Source organism: Chiloscyllium plagiosum, chromosome 2 (genome assembly GCF_004010195.1).
Source record: "Chiloscyllium plagiosum isolate BGI_BamShark_2017 chromosome 2, ASM401019v2, whole genome shotgun sequence".
Classification (NCBI taxonomy): Eukaryota; Metazoa; Chordata; class Chondrichthyes; order Orectolobiformes; family Hemiscylliidae; genus Chiloscyllium; species Chiloscyllium plagiosum.
In genome coordinates, this window is record NC_057711.1 from 104,433,372 (window position 1) to 104,454,557 (window position 21,186).

At 40.5% G+C, this 21,186-nt stretch overlaps 1 protein-coding gene across 4 annotated transcripts in view; it reads right to left on the reverse strand.

The window, feature by feature from the left end:
- chrna8 (cholinergic receptor, nicotinic, alpha 8) overlaps positions 1-21,186 on the reverse strand; it is a 203,510-nt gene that overhangs the window by 90,976 nt on the left and 91,348 nt on the right. For 3 of the 4 annotated variants that reach the window (XM_043715308.1, XM_043715303.1, XM_043715315.1), the window contains one exon: positions 3-82. In XM_043715308.1, coding sequence (XP_043571243.1) covers positions 3-82 — 80 coding nt within the window. Of the gene's footprint in view, positions 1-2; positions 83-9,419; positions 9,529-21,186 lie in introns of those variants that run through there. The other variant, XM_043715318.1, reaches the window with a different exon arrangement.

A 21,186-nucleotide genomic window follows, 5' to 3' on the forward strand; every position in this document is an offset into this window, starting at 1 on the left:
ACCTGGTGGGAGGTATTGACTATGTCCAGTGGAATTTACAAGAACATTGGTGTGAAAGGTTGCATCAAATCTTTCATCAGCACTGTCAAGGAAAGAAAGAAAATATTTTATAAATAACTTCAGGGATAAATCTATTCCATACATTTGGATACTAACAATAAAAACAGAATGCCGGAGAAACTCAGCAGGTCTGGCAGCATCTGAAGTGAGAAAAACAGCATTAGCATTTCAAATATGAAAGGACTCTTTATCAGAACTAGTTCAGTTCAACTCTTTTCCATGTAGTCTCAAAGCCAAGAACCAGGGAGGAGGCTCTGCATGGCTCAGGCCATGTGTTAGATGTTGACTCTTTTGGCAGAAGTGGGTACTGCAGATGCTAGAGATCAGAGTCAAGATTAGAGTAGTGCTGGAAAAGCACAGCATCATACAAGGAGCAGGAAAATCAATGTTTCGGGCATAAGCCTTTCATGAGGAATGAGGCTGGAAACTCCGTAGTGGAGAGATAAATGGGAGAGAGGTGGGGCTGGGAAGAAGGTAGCTGAGAGTGCAATAGGTAGATGGAGGTGGGAGTGAAGGTGATAGGTCGGAGAGGTCCTGATCCCTTTCCTCAGCAATTCAGTAGAAACCCTACTGACGTTGTCATTTTGATATTGAGTCTATGGACCTGACTAACTAGCAGTGGTGGAGGGTAATCCATTACTGAAGTTTAATGAGAAGAGAAACACTTGTCTTACACAATATCTAGCTTATTACATGATCACAAATGCGCAATCTACTTTGCCATGTTTAGTGTAATTAGAAAGACAATGAGGAGCCTGAGATGACTGATCAGTCTCCATTGGGGGTACCTCATATCAGATTGCTTCTTTACCTCTCACAGACTGTGCGACACTATCGAGTTAAGGGCGATTAACCTAAGTTCAAGATTTACTCTTTCAAAACCTTTAACTTATACAACAAGGAACTTGGTCTTCCCCTACCAGTGAGGTGAAGAATTGAAAACTGAATTCTCCACCAGAATCCCACAACTATGGCTGCCAAAGTAAGAAGTCAAGTGACCCTTTGTGTGAATTATGAAAAAATGCCAAGGATGCTATTAGACAGAACGGAATGACTTCAGGAGACATGTAAGGATTAGACTGGGTTACACTGCCACCTTAAATCTAGAATTCTCTTAAATGGAGGGGTGTTGACAATGTTCTCACAAATTTTTCCAGCGTATTTACAGCACAAAAACAAGCCATTTTGTCCAACAGGCATGTAGATCCTCTCACCACGTTTCTCAGCCTTCTTCATCTAATCCCATAAGAATATCCTATTCCTTTCACCATGATGTGATTATCTAGCCTCCACTTAAGTGCATTTGTATTATTTGCTGTGAATAGGTCTGCAAGGGTTAATACTGAGGAGTGCCATAAGCAACATCGACAATAATTGATGCAAATGGACAGAATAGTTTAGGATTTCGGAAGAGCAAAATCTAACAACTAGACCCTCCTCAAAATCTCTCTAACAGTATCTATAATATCAACATTACCTGTGACTAATTGTTATGCAAAAAAAATTACCTAGTTAACAACAGACCCTTCCAGTCAGACCAAGAAGTGGTTTCCACTCCCACACTAGACCTTACAGACCCTATAGCTTCCTACAATTAAAAAGACGGCTACGCAATCCTCATCATAAGCAGCAATTCGTATAGTGGGCTTGTATAACGGGTTCCACATTCTAACACTCATGGAATAAAGAAATTTTCTCTGAATTCTTTATTAAATTCACAAACCTTTGTTTCGGACTCCACCATGAGTGGAATCATTTTCTCTACATCCACTCTATCAAACCCACTCAGGATCCGCAGGCTTCTCATCATGCTGTCTTTTCTGGGAAAAAAAAACCCAGCCTGTTCCGAATTTTTTGATACAGATTATCTGCACTTTTGGTATTGTTCTAGCAATTTCTTTGCACTTCCTTTAGAGTTTCTAGGTTTTTTTATAATATGGACACCAGAATTTTTTTTTTACAAGATTCCAAGTGTAATCTAACGATAATTCTATTCAAGTTTAACAGGATTCCTCTGTTCTTTTTCATCCCTTTTTTTTTGGAAAGAAACCTCAGTGCTCTTCCATGTTTAAAGTTAAAAATCACACAACACCAGGTTATAGTCCAACAGGTTTAATTGGAAGCACACTAGCTTTCGGAGTGACGCTCCTTCATCAGGTGATAGACTGTTGTGTGTTGTGTGATTTTTAACTTTGTACACCCCAGTCCAACACCGGCATCTCCAAATCATGACTTTCATGTTTAGATGGCCTTATCAACTTGGATTGCTACTTCTGGAGACTGGTGTATCTATACATCAAATTACTCTGATTCTTTAGTCCATTTGAACAATCTTCCCGAGGAGTACTTAACCTCCTTAATCTTCTTCCTGGAATGTGCAACTGGTGCTGCTGCCTGTTGTTGTTCCTGCCACAGGATCGGTTGCTCTGGGTTGGCATGCTCTTGTTGTATGTTATCCTCACGTGTCAACTGCATGTTGTCTCCAACTGCTCTGTGACAGCTATTACCTACCTTCACCTAACTTGAACCCTTTTTCTTCTGAGTCCAGTTAGCCCTCTAGAAGAGATCTCAGATCTGATCAAATAGTGAAAATACTGACACTTTAGAAACTTACATTTTGATCTTGCAATTTCAAACATCTCTTTCATTTGTCTTATGATTTATTGTGTAATATTTAACATGTCTTAGCATGTATATTTCAATGGCCTCTATTTTCTTCCAAAGATCTTTTCTGTATGTCTCTAGTACCGGGTCAATAAGATAGAATGTACCACTTCATTTTTACAGAGTCATGGAGATGTACAGCACAGAAACACACCGGTCAAACTAATCCATGCTGACCAGATATCATAAATAAATGTAGTCTCATTTACGAGCATTTTACCCCTATCTCACTAAACCCTACCTATTCATGCACCCATCCAGATGGCTTTTAAATGTTGTAATCGTACCAGCCTCCACCACTTCATCTGGCAACTTGTTCCATAGATGCACCACACTCTGGGTGAAAATGTTGCCTCTTAGGTCCATTTTAAATCTTTCCCTCTCACCTTAAACCTCTTCCCTCTAGTTTTGGACTCACCTACCCAAGGAAAAGACCTCAGCTACTCACCCTATCCATGTCCCTCATGAATTTATAAACCGTATAAGGTCACCTCTCAGCCTCTGGTGCTCCAGGGAAAATTAGTTAAGTTTTCCTCTTTCTCTAGTACGTACATCCACATACTTAATCACAAAATTTTCTTACACACTCTTAACACAATGGCAGTCCCAGTTTATGTTTGATTAGATTTTTTAAGATTAGATTCCCTACAGTGTGGAAACAGGCTCTTTGGCCCAACAACTCCACACTGACCCTCTGAAGAGTAACCCACCCAGACCCATTTCCCTCCGACTAATGCACCTAACACTACCGGCAATTTAGTATGACCAATTCACCTAATCTGCACATCTTTGGACTGTGGGAGGAAACCGGAGCACCCGGAGGAAACCCACGCAGACACGGAGAGAATGTGCAAACTCTACACAGACCGTCACCCGAGGCTGGGACCGAACCTGGGACTCTGGTGCTGTGAGGGAGCAGTGCTAACCACTGAACCACCGTGCCACCCAAACAGATATCAGAGATCTCCTTATAAATTTGCTTCTCAATTTCCTGCTGACTATGGGAGGGCCTTCAGCATAATCCCAATATGGCGATCATCCCTTTCTTATTTTGCAGTTATGCATAAATAACTACACTGGACATACTCCCAGGAATATCCTCCCAAAGTACAGCCTTACCAAAAATGCCAGTCCCCCCCCCCCTCCCCTCTTGAGCCATATTCTAAATTTCCTATAATGTCTCGACCCTGGAACATTAAGCTGCCAGTCCTACCCTTCCCTGAGCCACCTTTCTGTAATAGCTATGATATTCCAGTTCCATGTTCCCAACTATGCCTAGAGCTCATCTGCCTTACCTGTCAGGTATCTTGCATTCAAACAAATGCAGTTTTTTTTTTAAATCATGCTCACCTCATTCACTACCTTGACAATTTAACTTGCTCCTCTTCTCAACTGCACCAGCCTCAGACTTATCTTTTTCCTCACCATTTCTTTGGGTCCAACACCACCCCTCCCCATGCTTTACTAATTTAAAGCCACCATGTAGCACTGGCAAATCTTCCTGCCAGGATAATAGTCCCCTTTCAATTCAGATGCAACCTATACTTTTTATACAAGTCACCTCTATCATATAAGAGATGCCAATGATCCGAAAATGTGAATCCTTGCCCCCTGCACCAGCTCCTCAGCCAAGCATTCATCTGCTCTATCCTCCTATTCTGCTCTCACTAGCATGTGGCACGAGGAGTAATCCAGATATTACTACCTTTGAGGACCTACTTTTTAACCAGCGACATCTCTCTTCAGAACCTCATCCTTTCTCTTCCTATGTCACCGGTACCAATGATCGCCTACTAGTCACTCTCCCTTTGAAAATAGCTAAATTTAGTTACTTTGAATTTCATTTAGCAATGATGTTTCTAAAAATTCATTTTCATATTATATTGATGACTAGCCTATTGAAATTAGGAAGGCAGCAACAATTTTAGGCCTTGATTAACAAGTGTGGTGGGATAGCTCATATAATTAGTAGATTCAGAGGTATATGACAAGCAATTGGAATCGAAAACCTGATCTTAAATGAGATATGAACTATGCATGTTCTTGAAATGTAACATTTTGGTTATTTCTGTGATACACAGCAGCCTCCCTGTAATTATTTCAGGAACTACTACACATGTAAATACATCTACTTATTGTTTGTTCAAACTGCACCGAATGATTGGAGAAAAATTGGAGTGCAGGCACCATAAGATTCCTGTACATATTACCACAGCTGACTTAATAATATCTCAAAAAGGTATGTGCACCATATCTTTTGTATGCTTTAAGATTCCTGTTCCCATACAGCATCAGGTTATTCAATGACGTTTTCGGATCACAGCTGGAAGGGTCACCACTTATTGGCCATATCTAAATGCCTTCAAGATCATAACGGTGTTGCGGAGGGCAATCCACAGTGCTACTAGGCAGCAATATCTAGGATCTTGACCCAGAATCGACGGAAGAATGGCAATATATTTCCAAGTCAAGGCAACGCATGATGAGTTGGATAACATTGGAAGTATTGGTGCACGCATGCATCAGCTGCTCTTAATCTTATAACTGGTAAAGATCATGGGTTTGGAAAGAGTTCTCACAAAATCTTTGGTATATCACTACAGTGGGATGTAAATACAAAAGGAATAATCCCCTTGTAGAAAATATTGGGATTGCACTCCCAGAAACAGTAATAATGTTGCTTGTATGTTTCCTTCCAACAGAATATGAAATTTCAAAAATCTCTGTATTCCAGTGCGTCTGAAAGATGTATTATTAGATCTGAGAGTGTTCAAAATCATTATTTATGCCAGACTTGTCCTTGTATTTTAAATTACACTCAGTAATGCTTGCATTTTAAGTGTCGTTGTACTCTCTAAACATGAGCAAACATACTTCCTTAGAAGGTTTTAAGAGGGATTTATCAAAGTGTATTGAATTGCAATGTATTGGAGCATCATATAATGGTGGTCTCCAAGTTGAATCACTCACTCTCGTGTATTACCTTTCTAAGGCATGGAAGGCTTGAAAGAGAAACAATCAGAGGGCTACCATATTTTAGCAGCTGATTTAATGAAAGTAATAGTGAGAAGCGAGGAAGGATGTGTGCACCATGTCCATTTTTGCATGGTAAGGCTTCAACATCAGGTCTGCTTTATACAATGATGTTTTAGGACAATAACTCAAATCAGTAGAATTCACTATGACACCAGATCTTGAGCAAGTTCTTCAACCTGACTTGGAACTCTTTTGTCCTTGCCTCATTACGGAGTCAAAATCCTGGAACTTTCTGCCTAATTATAACAAGTGGTGTTGGCTCCTGAAAACAGGAAAGAATCCTGTTTCTTTGAACATGAGCATGTGCTTTGATCCTTGTTTAGCACACTGCAGCAAAGTAACCATCACCAGCATTTACACAGCATAGTCCTACCAGACCATACAACTGTTCTCTCATTAGAGGTAGGAAATGGTAGTGGTTTAACCTGAGGGTCAACACATCAGGGAAGATCGAGAAGAAGAGTCCATCAGAGTAACAAATGGTGAGGGGAAAGGTTGAGAAGGAGAGTTCTTCATGGTAATATTGAGCCAGTATGGGAATTTAATTCACACTGTTGGCGTCACACTGCACTGCAGACCAGCCATCCAACAAACCGAGCTAAACCGACTCCTGTTTACGCAGTACCTTTAAATATGTGAAATATGCCAAACAGTTTAGCAGGCATGTTCTAAAACAAATCTGACACCAAGCCTTAGAGCCACTTTGGAAGGCAAAGTTATGGAGTGATGGACTAGTCAAACAGCTGATTCAGGAAAATACAGCTGTTCAGATGTTTGGAGGATTTTCAGAAGCTCTAGGTGATTGTGATTTGCTGTCTAACAAGGGAAGAATAACCCTGAGACGACATGTTAGTGTGACTGACTTCAGGGACCCAGAGTCAGTTCAAAACTGAAGTGATGCAAAACTACCAGCTGCAAATGTGTTAAATCATTCCTTAAACTGAATTTCGGTAACTTGGTGCCAGAAATACACACCATAGTTTTGTATTGATACAAAGATAACCTCAGGATGGTGATCTGGGGGGTTTCTTCCTTGGCAATCTGTGAAGACCGGACAATGATGTGCTCACCATCCTGTGCTCCTGACTCTAACCTAGCTAAAGTACCCATTGAGGTGGCAAGTATTGGTGGCTGGTGCAGGATTCAGAAGATAGCCTTGCCAGTTCTTCTAATGGGGTATCTGTGGCTTCCTCTCAGAGATAAATGTTGGCCGGAGGTGCTGCTGTCTTCAGTATAGATCCACACTATGAATGCCTCTCACACCTACAGAAGACAGGAGCTGGAATGAATTGACAAATAAGGATAGATGTTCAGACATGTGAACAGTATATTCACAGGGCTGTAATGGAAGCAGCACAGCAATGGATGAAAAATCTTACTTGGCTGCTGCTACATAGAAGTCTCAGCATCACCATATTAATGCTGTTTCCTGCTAAAAGTAAGAATTCTCTCCTTATCAGGTCTGAATAGATGTTTGTCAGGCACTGTATCACCTGTCCTGGCTCTCTACCCTCGCTTGTCATGTTTTTCACCAGGAATAAGAGCAAAGGCTTGAGCAAGAGGAAAGTGGCTGGCCTAGCTGTTAATGTTAGATGTGAGGGGACCCAAGTGACGAGCAGGCAGCAGAGAGGGCATGCAGGGTTTAAGAGTCTAGGGGAGGTGGGGCAGGATGAAACCTACTGAGGGAAGATGCTATATTTAACAGTGGGCATGCTAGTTAATGAGATTTGGTAGCAGAAATGGAGTGAGTAAGAGGGAGCAGAGAGAACAATGGTACTTACCTCATGTAGAACAGAAGGTCATTAAAATTTCTTGCGGCATGGTGGTCATTTCTTTGGACTGTGGATAGTGCACTGGCCCAGGCTGGCAGGGTCTGGTGACATGGTCTCTTCTGGTTGTCCTGAGGAAAGAAGGTAGTCCTCTTGTCCACCAGTATCGCTGGGTCCCTGTCTGCATTGCAGAGTGCCAACTAGCCTCTATTGACAAACTGCTCTCATCTGAAGTTGGGCTTTAAATATAGTGCTAGGGACAATAAAGCCCAGAGATCCTAGCAATGGAGAGTTAAAAATGCCTCACTTAGACTGATCTATTTAAAATTGGGAGGGCATGTTACAATTGTTCATGATACTATATTTAGTCCAAATACAAGGTTTAATAATGTGAAATTTGACTTTCATATTGTTGGTTTTATTATTTTGGCTACTTCAATAAGCTTCATTGTAGAAAGCTGAGTAGACAATAAAACCTTTAATAGGCTTTTTGTTGCACTGTCAAAGGGAAAGTGTTTAATATACTGCAATGGGACAGTGTTTAGCCTAGTCACACTGCTCTACATTAAAACAGAGTCCATTTAAAGCTCAAGTTACAGAGCCCTGTTACTGTGTGAGTTACAATGTGACAGAACACATTAAGATACATATCATAATGACCCTACTTACTTAGTTAAATTACATAGGATTGTACTAATGACCCTCGTTTTATTTCTAAGTTCCCTACCCAAAGGCTAGTCTAAGCCCACAATACTACAATCTCCACCACTGCTAGACCAAGAAGATGGGTCCTGAATTCACCCAAGCCGGAACAGGGATTAATTCCTTGCTGTCCACACCAATCTGATCAACACCAGCTGCAAACCAAGTAAGCCAAGCAGCCCCAAAAGAACTCTGAGCTGATGTGGTCAAATATACTAATACACATTGTAGCCTGGAGCTATCAACAGTAATTACAGAGCCTCTAATTTCTTTTCATTACACCTAGCTGACTAGGTATCTCTCCAGGTCGTACCATCTGCCATTGACATATGTTGAATGGAATATAAGTTGGTGGTCAATCTGCTTCACTGCATTATGAGCACCACCCTTAGTCAACAAGTCCCACTCCCAGACTTTCAGGCTCAGGGGCACTGTCTCACAACACCACCCTTCATCTCCCTTGTTTCTAGTTCTTAAATGAATGAATGATTATTGCCACACATATATGAAGATACAGTGACAAGTGTTTTTTCACCACAATCCGGTGCCATTTTGCATTACAATAAGGATAAAAGGAAATTACTTAAAGAAGAGTTCATCTTCTATTCAAATTGGGGTCTCAAGCATGGCTTCAGGGATTCTGCAAGGTCTCCGCAAGGTGTTCTGGTTCTCAAAGAGTCCTGCTCTGAGAACAGTAATGATGATGCTGATGTCACAGGAGACCCCCGCTCTGCTATCACTGCCACCTTGAGGAGCTCTGGGCACTGCTGCCATCAAGAGCTCCCATGCCAGGCATCTTCACCACTAAGCATCCAGGCTCTGGGCCTATCGCTTCAGGCATCACTGCCAACAAGCATTCCCAGCCTAGGCTCCAGGCCTACCGCCGCCTCCACCCGGAGTCCCAGTCCAAACTGCCAACGTTGCGGCCACCACCTTGCCACCATTGCTCTGGCCTCGAAGATAAAGAGGAAAGCTTGAAGAAATATGAAAAGTACATAGAGAAAATACTGCCACTGGCCTGGAGTAGACAGGCTCCGGTGAGCTCAAATGCTACCTACCATGCTGGCACCATCTTGGTCAAATATAATACTAGTTTTTTGGCTGTTTTCCTTATAGGGCTGTTTATGTAAAACATTGTTAAAATCTTTCTAGAAAACAAGTGTTTAACAATTATAATTTTTAACATACCTGGTAATTCTGCAAATTAAGTCAGGAGTGTGATGAATACTCTCTTGTTGCCCCAGATCAGTGCAATCCCAACAATACTCAAGACATTCAGCACTATCCAAGACAAAGCATCTTGTTGGATTAGCATCCCATCCAGCACAGTTAACAATTATTCTTTTCATCGCTGACATTCAGTAGTAAGACTCTCTGCAAGATTCACTGCAGCAGCTCATTTGGCTCCTTCGACAGCATCTTACAAACCACTGATCTCCACCATCTACAAAAAGGAGAGCAGCAGATGGATCTGAACACCACCATCTACAGTTCCTGTCAAAATCACACACCATCCTGATTAAGAACTATATCACTGTTCTGTGACTGGCACTGGGTTACTGTGATAGCAGTGGTTGAAGAGGCTCGCCACCAGCTTCTTTAGGGCAATTAGGGATAAGCAACAAATGTTGACGTTTACAACAAAAGATTTTTGATATCTTTCACATTAAATAAATCATATAAGTTCAAAGGAAAACCCAGACACCTCCCAGTGATTGCAAACATGTTAACTATCTGCTAATACTTTTGAAGACAGAATCGCGATAACAGGTCACATTCTGCTCAGAACTGCCGAGCAAGCTTTTCCCAAGTCTGGTAGTTCCCCTTGTGACTCATGGCTCACACATGAACAGATCTCACTCCACCAGCCAGTGTTTCTAGGCATCTGACCCAGATTATCAACTCCACTCCCCATTGGCAATGTCTGTCAGGAGAACAGGAATTCCTGAATCCGTATCACATCTACAAGGTTGGGGTGAATGGACAATTGTAAATACATATTACTACAATGTACCTTTCTTTCCAGATACTTCTTGCGCATCAGATAGACGAATCTTACTTACATGAAAGCCTGGACATAAGCTACTGTAATTTAATAGACCTTGATGTGAAGAACTCACCACTAGTATACGTAAATATATTTACAAACAATTTTGACTTACATCAACTTCTTTCCTCTTTCTGTGTCTAATTTCTCCTGTGACCTGCATATACAATTATTATTGATTTTGTCTTTCTGATTGCTCTCTCTCCTTTACAAATATTGAGTTATAATAGGGTTAAATTTTAAAGATGCCAGCTCCCTAAGGTACCTTACTCCAGTATCCGTTCTTTGCATCTAGACCTCAGTTCTATCCTTCCCCAACCTTCAAACATTTTTAACAACTATTTACAATCGATTAGGGAGTCATATTGACAAGCAAATCTTGTACTTATATTGTGCCTTGAACACAGAAAACTACCTCATGGGGCTCCATTTAAGTTTTATAAAGCTAAATTCAGCTAATGTTGCAAACTGGGAAGATGAAGTTTTCCATGAATATTCAATCATCTGGACTCTGATATGTTATCATGGTTACGAATATGGTAGAATTATTGAGCTTCTGTATTACTATGGGAATACTGGTGTGAAGAAAGCATCAACATTAGCCCTAATTGTGAACAGCACCACATGCAAGAGACATATAGGAGCACTGGCAATCAGAATGGACCAGCTCAGAATGCTACCCTGCAAAACGTACAATATGTGCATGTCATATTGATTTTTAAAAATACTTTTAAAATTTTCTTGACAAAATTATAAAATTATAAAAATATGAAAATAACTACAAAAAACAATAAACCAACTACTATAATACTCTGCAAAAGAGCTCACAACTACACTCATTACACATCAATAAGTAAATAAATAATGCCGCTCAGTGTAACAGGGCCTCAGTTCTCAACCTTCGAGAGCATCAATTATTAAAGCCATGTTTGCTCAAACGTCTTCCTCTCAGGACATTAGGCTTATTAAACCTAAGCCACCATGGTGATACAAAAGTCCAAATTAAAATGATGGACAGACCTGCTTCCAAATAATTCAAAGAGGGCTGCCATGTCTTATAAAAATTGTCTATTTTCTTGTGCACCATATTTGTGAGAAAGTCCAAAGGAATTTGTTCCATAATTAACTTGTGCCACCCCGACAGACCTGAGGGGGGGGGGGGGGTTCTCAAACACCCAGCACATCAGAACGTTCTTCCTCGCACAAAAAGGGAGGATGCTAAAAAGCTTTCTCTCATGTACATCTAAAGCGAGATAAATTCCTAGGAGAAGAGAAACCAGGTCCACCTTGACCTTCAGTCCCCAAGACTATGTACGGAGCCTGTGGCAGGGCCACAGACAATGAGTGAGGGTACCCATATTTATTTTACATTTGGGGCACATTGAAGACGCGCCTACTTAAATTTTACAAGATGATCTGGGGCCAGATGAGCCCTATGAAGAACCTTTAATTACATACCATGTGTCCTGTTACATATTGAAATCTTCTTCGCACTCTCACAAAGGGCCTCCAAAGTTTCCAGAGTGATCTCCACCCCTAACACTCTCTCTCTCTCCCAGACCTCCCATAATTGCTCAATGTCACCCGAGGAACCTCCCCCCCAGTAGTCACTGAAAGAGTGCTCTTAGCCTGAAGCACCGTCTTTGCCATATTAGATCTATAACACTCAGTCAGAAGTGTAGTCTCTTTTTGGATAAAATCTCTGATGAAAAAAAGTGGAAGAGGTCCCTGCTCAATAATCAATACTGATGAGTTATTTGATCAAACAACATTAACATTTCATCTTCAAACAGGTCACCCAAACAAAAGACTCCCCTATCCACCCAGGACTTAAACCCGGGATCCATTGACCCTGGCTGGATACCTGGCATACCAACTATGGGAGGATGTAAAGATATTTTAGAGATATTACCCTACATCTGTCCCATTGTCCCCCACACTTTGACAGAGTTAATAGCTATTGGATTTGGCAATGTTTCGCAACTATACTCATTTTGTCCAGAAACAACAGGTTAACAAGAAGACACTTTGCCTGGGAGGCCTCAAATGCTAAACCACATCAATGCCGATTCCTCACAGGCCCAGTCACTCACAAAAGATAAAAGGGAGCTCTCAATTGATGTCTTCTGACACCACTCCTCCCAACCAGAGGCATTTGCAATTCTGTAAGCTTGATAGGAGGCCATTTATGGCATCAAATAAAAGAACTAAACCAACTACTTAATTTCTGAAACATATGTCTAGGAAAAAGCAAAGGAAGCATCTGCAGAAGGTATAATAAGCGAGGAAGAACATTCATTTTAATAAGAGCAACTCGACCTAGCCATGATATTGGAAGGGCACCCCCATTTTTGAAGGTATTGTTTAGTCTTGTCAAACAAATAAACAAAATTAGCCTTGAATAACCGATCAAAACTAAGGGTAACAGGGAGCCCCAAATAAAGAAAGCCTCCTTGTGCTCACTTAAAAGGGGAACCACACCTTCAACATCCGGTATTCCCCTAAGACACCCCAACCCCCCCCGTAGGTGTAGCCTCTGATCTTGAAACATTGATCTTGTAACCTGAGAAAAGGCCAAATGAATTAACATTTTTATCAACTGGGGCACCAAAACTGCCAGGTTTGAAAGAAAAATTAGAATATCATCCACATATAAGGTGATCTTATACACCTTCAACCCTACCTTTGGGGCAGCTATATTAGGGTCGACACGAAAGGCCTCTGCCAGCGGGTCAATCACAATGTGAAGAACAAAGGTGAGGGGGGACAGCCTTGCCAACTACCCCATCAACGTTAAAATTATCAGACCGTATACCATTCATGAGAACCGCCACCAGAGGATCACTCTAAAGGACCTTTACCCACTTCACCCAACCCAAACCGCTCCAGGGTAAAAAAAAAGATACGGCCATTCCACCCGGTCAAATGCCTTTTCCGTGTCCAAGGAAACCACTAACCCTTGAACCGAGCATTGCTGGCACACTTCAATCACGTTAAGCAGTCTCCTGACATTATTAGGAGATCAGAGACCCTTTATAAAGCCTGTCTGATCCTCCTAAACAATAGAAGGCAATACCCTTTCCAAACTCAATGTCAGAGTCTTCAATAAAATTTTAAAAACAGAGTTTAAAAGTGAAAAGGGCCTGTAGGAAGCACAGTCTTCTGGGGTCTTCCCTTTCTTGAGGATAAGGGAGATATTAGACTTTCTCAAGGATAACAGGAGGCAATCCCGACTATATGAATAGTTATACAGGTCTAACATCAGCCCTGACAGTATGCTTACAAGTTCTTTATAAAACTCACTGGGCAAGCCATCACGACCGGGCGACTTTCCACTTTGAAGTTGTCTTACTGCCTCCTGTATCCCTTGGGCTGTTAATGGAGCACCAAGGAGATACGCCTGTTCAGCAGACACACCAGCAAGATCCAAATTCCTTCCTTGCTGTATGCATTAACATGAAGTTTAAGGTGGATCGGGGAGCTGTGATCCACTGCAGCTTAGTCGCCAATGGTCTACTATAATATGCCGTCTCAGCTGCTTTCAGTTGTGCCTCAAGCAGATGCTGCTGCTCTCCCTTCTGTCGCTTCTAGCTGGCAGAGTGAGAGATAATTATCCCTTTTGCACAGGCCTTAGCAGTTTCCCAAAGAATGGACAGATTACTAACTGCACCTGAGTTGGTGGCCAAAAAAGCTTCAAATTCCCGAGAAAAGTATCCTACAAACTTGCTGTCCTTGAGGATAAAGGGATCCATTCACCAGTACCGTGAGCCCATTGCATCATCCTCAATCTTAACCATTAAATACACTGCTGCATGATCAGAGATGGCAATATTCCCGATCGAACAGGATACCAGCAAAACTAAAGAAGCCGCAGGAGTTAGGAAATGATCAATCCTTGTGTGGCATTTATGAGGATTGGAAAAGAATGTAAAACCCCGGCCCATAGGGTGTAAACGTCTCCAAATGTCTACCAACCCCAGTTCCACACATAGATCACCCGACTGTTTAGATTACGAAGTAGCTTTTGGGAGGTGGGGGGGGGGGGGGGCGTTTAGGCATTCTATCCAGAGGATCCATAAGGCAATTAAAGTCCCCCCCTATAATAATATGCCACGATGCCAAGGCCATCAGCTTAGACAGTGTATCAGTCAGTAATTAAACCGTATGGGCCAGAGAACAGTACACATCCAAAATACCATATTCCTCGCCATGTATAAGGGTCTTAACAGTAACAAACCAACCATACTCATCTTTAACACAAGCATTGCCACTCCTCTGCTCCTAGGTGAGAAAAATTTCCGATCAAACCCATGCTGCTGTAACTTCAAGTGTTCCTTGTCATTAAGATCTCCTGCAAAAGGGCAACATCCACCCTCTCCTTTCTAAGGCTCGACAACACTTTTTTTTCCCTTTTAATCCCTCTGATATTCCAGGTGAATCATTTAAGAATGCTGCGAATCCTGATCCTTTACAATCACCTTTGACTTGCAGAGAGGAAGAATTCATCTTACTCATAGAGACTATTTACAAAAAACCAAAATAAAAATAGCTACAAAACACAAAAGCACTTAAAGGAGGACTCTACCCCCTGCCCACAGAGGATACTTATATTTCCCAATCGCACCTCCATCACCCTTCCAGCTCGAGCTGCACCCCAAACCCAAGCGATGGAAGCAACCAAAGGACATTGTAAACAAAAAGGTATAACAAAAACAGTGAGCACTCTGCCCACCCCCCACAGTATATCAATACCACTCCAGCTCAGACCAAAAAAAACCCACCAACAACAGCTTCTTTGGGAAAAGAGTGAAAGTACAAGTGCAAGACCAAAAAAAAAACACTATTGTCCATGTCCATAAATACATTCACATTAATTTAAAGTGTCCAAGTAGTTTCTGGCTTGCTCCAAGGAATGAAACGACCACAGTGTCCCAAGTAATATGAAGCACCACTGGGTGTCTCATCAAATATTGAATACAGAGGTCCTTTAACCTTCTCTTAACCTCATCAAGTGATTTTCTTTTATGGATCACTGCCGCAGAAAAGTCCGCGGAGTCAGCAACAGAGCTCGAGTCCTCGGTAGGGCAGATCCAGGCCCTTGAGAAACAGGTTCAGGCCCTGACTAAGCAAGTTGATGACTTGGAAAATGGATGTAGGAGAGAAAATATCCAGGTCGTTAGCCTACTGGAGGGAGTGGTGGGCAGCCAGCAAGTCTTTTTTTTGAAGACTGGTTGCTGCAATTTCCTGGTTGGGATGCCGAGGTTGACGGAGTTCACAGAGTTGCAGTGCGCAGATCTGGTTGGGGTCAGTGCGCCCACCCGGTTCCGATATGATTTCAATGCTACAGGGACAAGCAGAAAGCATGGAAACTTCTCGAAGGTCAGGGCCTGTGGATCTCTCCATGACTTTTCTGCGGCAGTGATCCATAAAAGAAAATCACTTGATGAGGTTAAGAGAAGGTTAAAGGATAGGTCAGGGAGATAGGATTGGGTTGCAGAGCTCAGCAAGGCTGATCTATTCGGAACACCACCATCTTGAATCCCTGACAGTTGATATTTGACACTGCTTGGAGGACATGTGTTTTGAAGGATGTGAAGAAAGGAAATCATTTCAAGTTTTCCTGGAGAGGTTTATTTAAAATATGTAATTGGAAGTTCACTGGGACATTGGAGATTTTTGTCTTAAACAGGGCTTCTGAGAAATTATATAACCAGGAATAACTGCGTGCTTTTACTATATAACTCCCAAGTTAATTTTCAAACGGTGACTAGCCTGGAGATTTTCTTGTTTATGCAGTGCAGTTGGAGGAAAGCTTGCTAGAAATAAGCTGAATTGGAGGAATGCTGGCTACAAACCAGGTGATTTGGAAAAAGGCTTGCTCAGAACCACATGAGTTGGAGGGAAGCCTGCTAAGAACAAGTTGTCCAGTTGGCCACTTCCATTTCTGAAAATAAAACTTTCATGTTGAGCTCTTGAAATCTATTATTCTTTTGAAGAAATGTTTGAAGGAACATCAGAAAATGGTTTGTGCTGATCAAGTTGTCTCTGTAAGATCTCAAGGACCACTGTGCATAATTAATAACTTAACCACACATGCCAGAATATCAGAGCTACAAATTCTGCTTTATCTTCTGTTTTCAAGAATAACCCAGTGACAGAAGTATTTTTTTGTAAAAAGCCAATCTCTGAGGAGATTCTTTTTCTCCGTTTCCTGAACAGAGTGGATGTGTATGTTTACATTTTGGGCTATATTACTGACTGTGTGTGTTAATCAATTATTGCATCAATTATTGTCTTCGTTTTGATATTAAAACACAATTCTATTTATTAAGAAACCTGATCAATAGCTCCTTTTGTTTAAAACCGGATACAGACAAGGCATTTAATTAGTCATCTTGCAACTAGAGAGAAATTATTTTTATTTTAGGTTGTGACTTATAGAGAAATAGAACACCAGAAATGCTTCACATCTTGAGCCTTGGTAATAATATAAATCTAGGGGCTCATCCAGAAAATTCAATAATGATATCATTTAATTGGAAGTGGGCATTAATAGTGGAAAAGAGTAAGAGGAAATACACCAGTTTTCTCATGCTTTCATGTCAAAAAGACTTTGACATTGCTGAGATCTAAGATGATAGTTTATCCCTGAATGATTTGCAAAGAATATTGAATCACTGAGAAATTAGGGTTAGAAAGGTAGACAGATTAAAGTAATAGCACAACATTTTAAGTTAGAAGAATACAATGTAAGCCAGATGGTGAATCAATTGAATTAATAAGAATTCAACTGCAGATAAAGTAGCTTATAAATGAAAAAGCAGCTTATAAAAGTCTAAAAATTTTAAAAAGTGAGGAAAAAGCATTTCAGAAGGAGGAAAATGAAACAGAAAGAACACTGCAGGAGAGAAAAGAGAAAAAAATTTCATGCAAGTGAGAAAGGGAATACCAGCTTAAAAACTGAAACTATAAAAGGAGGCCTTCGACTCTGGAAAGAGAAACATTCTGACAACAAAAGGTCTGAGCCTACTTCAAGATGCAGTGAGGAGCTGTTTAAATTTTGTACAAGCCCTCCAAACATTTGATGAAAGAAACCATAAGGCATTGTCCATTTCTTTTCATGTTCATGTTTTGGAGAACTGAGCATGTGAAGTGTGCAAGTGAAAATTGGACATTGCCCACACAAAACAAATGGGAACTGTTGGGAAGAACTTATGAAGTTTATGCCTAAGGAGACTTTTCCACATTATGAGACTACAAAAAAAGGCTATTCTTGGGATTAAATACAAGTTGATCCTGGAGTCTTACGGGCAGAAATTTTAGAATATCTGAAAGCAGCCTAGCAAACATATATAAAATTTGAGAGGGTAAAGCAAAACAATTTTCACTAATGGAGGCAGACATTAAAAGGTAGAGACCATATATGAGATTGTCAGTGAAATACTTCACCTATTAAAAAAATTAAAATTCACTATCACTCTAACAGGATTGCACATAAGAAAAACCCAAAAGCTCACAACAGCATTCAAGCAGTGGACATGGCTGATGATTAACAGCAGGCCCACAAATTGACTTTTGTTTTCTGTCAGCACTATAAATCGGAGTAGCGGATAAAAGATGGAAAGGTAGAAGGCAAGAGGCAAGTAAGCCATGCATGAGAAGGGAGAGCTGGGAAGGCCTGGGATCTCCCTATCAGGCACAAAGGACAGTGGTGAGGGTGGAAATGATAACTGAAGACCTAAGTTACCATGTGGATCGCCTTTGTATAGATTGCTGTAAACTATAGGGTAAATCCATAGCCAGTTCATAGAAAGCAGACTTGACAGAGAGTACAAAAGATAGAGCTATAGCTCTGACTGCAGCTGTAAGACCAAGTATAAACACCGCTTTAGGTGCAGGGATAGTAATCAACACACCTGAGAGTTCCTAGGAATTCTTGTTGAACAGAAAAATAACTCCTTATTTCTCAAATGAGCCATGTAAACCGACAGTCATACTTACAGATACAGGAGTCACTTAAGTTTTAATCAATGGTATTAGTAGGGAGCATACAATCCAAAAGCCTGGATGTACACACCTACAGTGTGATGTAATATCTGAAATAATAACTATCATCCTTGCCCATGGTTTATCTGGAGACAGAGCTGACTTAGTTCTATGGGAATGATTTGGCATGAGTAAACATTGTAGGTTCCTCTAACAGTTACACAAAGGCTAAGTGAAGTCAAGATGACAGAGCAGTCACAGAAGAGATTCCAGAAACTTTTCATTCATGTATGGTAATCCATGCAATAGCTGAACAAAGTCCATCATTGGAGGTTGAGTTTGCACCTGAAACAGATATTTAGTTCTCTGAAACTTGCTTTGGAGATTTAGTAATCCAAAGTAATGTTAACAGGTCTTCTCTAGCCAAAATACAGCTAGTCAATTCAGTGCTAAGTAGCCCACGCTGCTCAAAATTCAGTTGAAGCAGTGTGTGTTCTGGAATCCTGCTATATGCAAAATCAGGTTCCAATGAGAAAGTGCAGACCTGTTGACAGATCGGCAGATGAAGAGTGCACGTGGATAGTGATTCACCAGTTAGTTATATCACACAATTACATCATGAAATATTAAGGATAACCCATGAAACTGCCATAGTAGGACATGCTGAAATCTGGAAGAGCAAGCACGTTATGTCAATTTAAATTTATTTAAGAAGTTTAAGTTATTTTTTTTAAAACAGTAAAGGCATGTACAAGGAGGTAGTACAACTTTTGTAAACCATGCCTCAGAAGTGCCAGATTGTTGAAAACTGCAACACAAATCAAACTTTAATTCCCACATCAGTTTTTGAGGAGCCATTTAATAGGATGCTGGTGGACTGTGTAACTGTTAGCACAAACAACAGCAGGATATGATGATTTCCTTACTGTCATGAATATGACTACTCAATCCTCATTCCCTGAAGAACAATCATTGCTAGGCAGTTGGAAAGACTTTTACCTAGTTCTTTCTACAATATGAATTACAGCAGAGTTCCAGTCGGAATTTTATGTCTAAAACTTTTCAGGAAACTGAATAGTTTGGACGCAACACAGTTAAAGCTTCCAGCATACCATCCACAGTCACAAGGAGCTTTAGAAAAGTACTATCACCTCCTCAAAATGATGATCAGGACACATGGTCATGAAAATCCGAATGATTGGGACAAAGGACTGAAATTTGTTTTGTTTGCCACACAATGCATCTAGTTAAGGGCCATGAGATAAGGGATTCTCTGAAATTAATCAAAGGAACATTTTTTTTTGATTGAAGAATGCATCATCCATGTTAATCTGTGTACCTGCATTATGAAAGTGCTCATCAGAATTTGCAACATAGGTCAAGAACACCTTAGAATAGGATAACCATGAAATAATGAGCTAACAAGCATGATCAACCCCTGAACATTTTAACAAAATGATGAGGTGTCAGTGCTGCTGACTTTACAAGGTCTGAAAGCATGTTTCAGTGGTACATTCTGGGTAGTTAAAGGAATTGGTGAAATAGATTATCTAATTGACACTGCAACTTTCCAGAAACAATAACTGGCTGCCATATCAATTTATTAATGTGATATCATCACTGGGAGAAAAATAAGCAAATACCTTTGTGCCAGTTGGTAAGGACAGTGGATGATGAAACAGACATGGGAATGAGGATCAGATGATTCTCAAAGTAAGCCACCTACTACTCAGGTAGCTAACACTGAAGCCATTCGGTAGTTTAGGCATCACACTTGCCTGTTTAGAAGTAGAAGAACAAAAAGACTTCACAAGGTTACTCACTGAATTCAAAAGGTATCTGTAGGGAGAAAGCAGGGTTCATAATTAAATCATACAGGACATGGATGTAGGAGAATCCTATCTTACAAAACTGCACCCTTATCACTCAGTTCCAGAGAAAAAGGCTCAGATGAAAGCAGAGATCAAATACAAGCTGAAAAACTGGCTAAATCGATCACTCACAGCTGTTAGAAATTCCCATTTGTGTTTGTTCCTAAGCCTGACAGCTCAATCCAATTCTCCAACTACAGAAAAATCAATACAGTAACAAAGGCAGATTCCACTCAATTCTTGCAGGTTATATTGATAAATTTGGCAGTGCCAGACCTCTTACCAAAATAAGATATGATAATGAAATACTTGTAAATTCATTGGTACGCAGAGGTAGAAAGAGATGAGCTTTTATCACACCAAATGGTCTTTTACAATACGGAGGGATATCATTCAGGCTGAAAAATTCTCCAGCAACTTTACAGAGACTGAAAAACCATACGGGTAGCCAATGTTCTTAATTGTGTAGTTTACCTTGATGATATACAATGACATTTGGGAAGACCACTTGGAGTAACCCAATGGCCAGAGTTTTCTTTTTGCCAGAATAGCAATCTCTGCAAATAATTTTTTTTCCCTTCTTATCCTAAAGACTGTGTTTTTGTGTGATAAAGACTATGCTTTTGTGATATTTCGAGGTAAGCATCTATATTACCGACCATGTATGTTAACCAACTATTTCATCTTTATTGAATTAGATTTGTCTTGGTTCTAAATACAATTAAGGGTTTACTAAGAAATCTTTTTGTTTAAAACCAGATATTGATAAAGAACTTAATTGGTCATTTGGTAACAGTAGGAAGTATTGTTAACTTATATTACAATTCCTGTGATAACAGGACTAGTGCAATGGTGTACTTGGTGTCCAGATAGGGCACAAAAATAATAATGTAAACACAAGTAGTGGCCAATCAGTTATATTCTCTAGGAAGTAGACAGCACTGTTCTAAACTCAGTGTGATGTGCGCAGTCTAATCACTCAAGGCTATTCATTATTATCTGTAAGATTTGTCTGATAGAATTATACGCCTCACCTTTATCATTTATATTC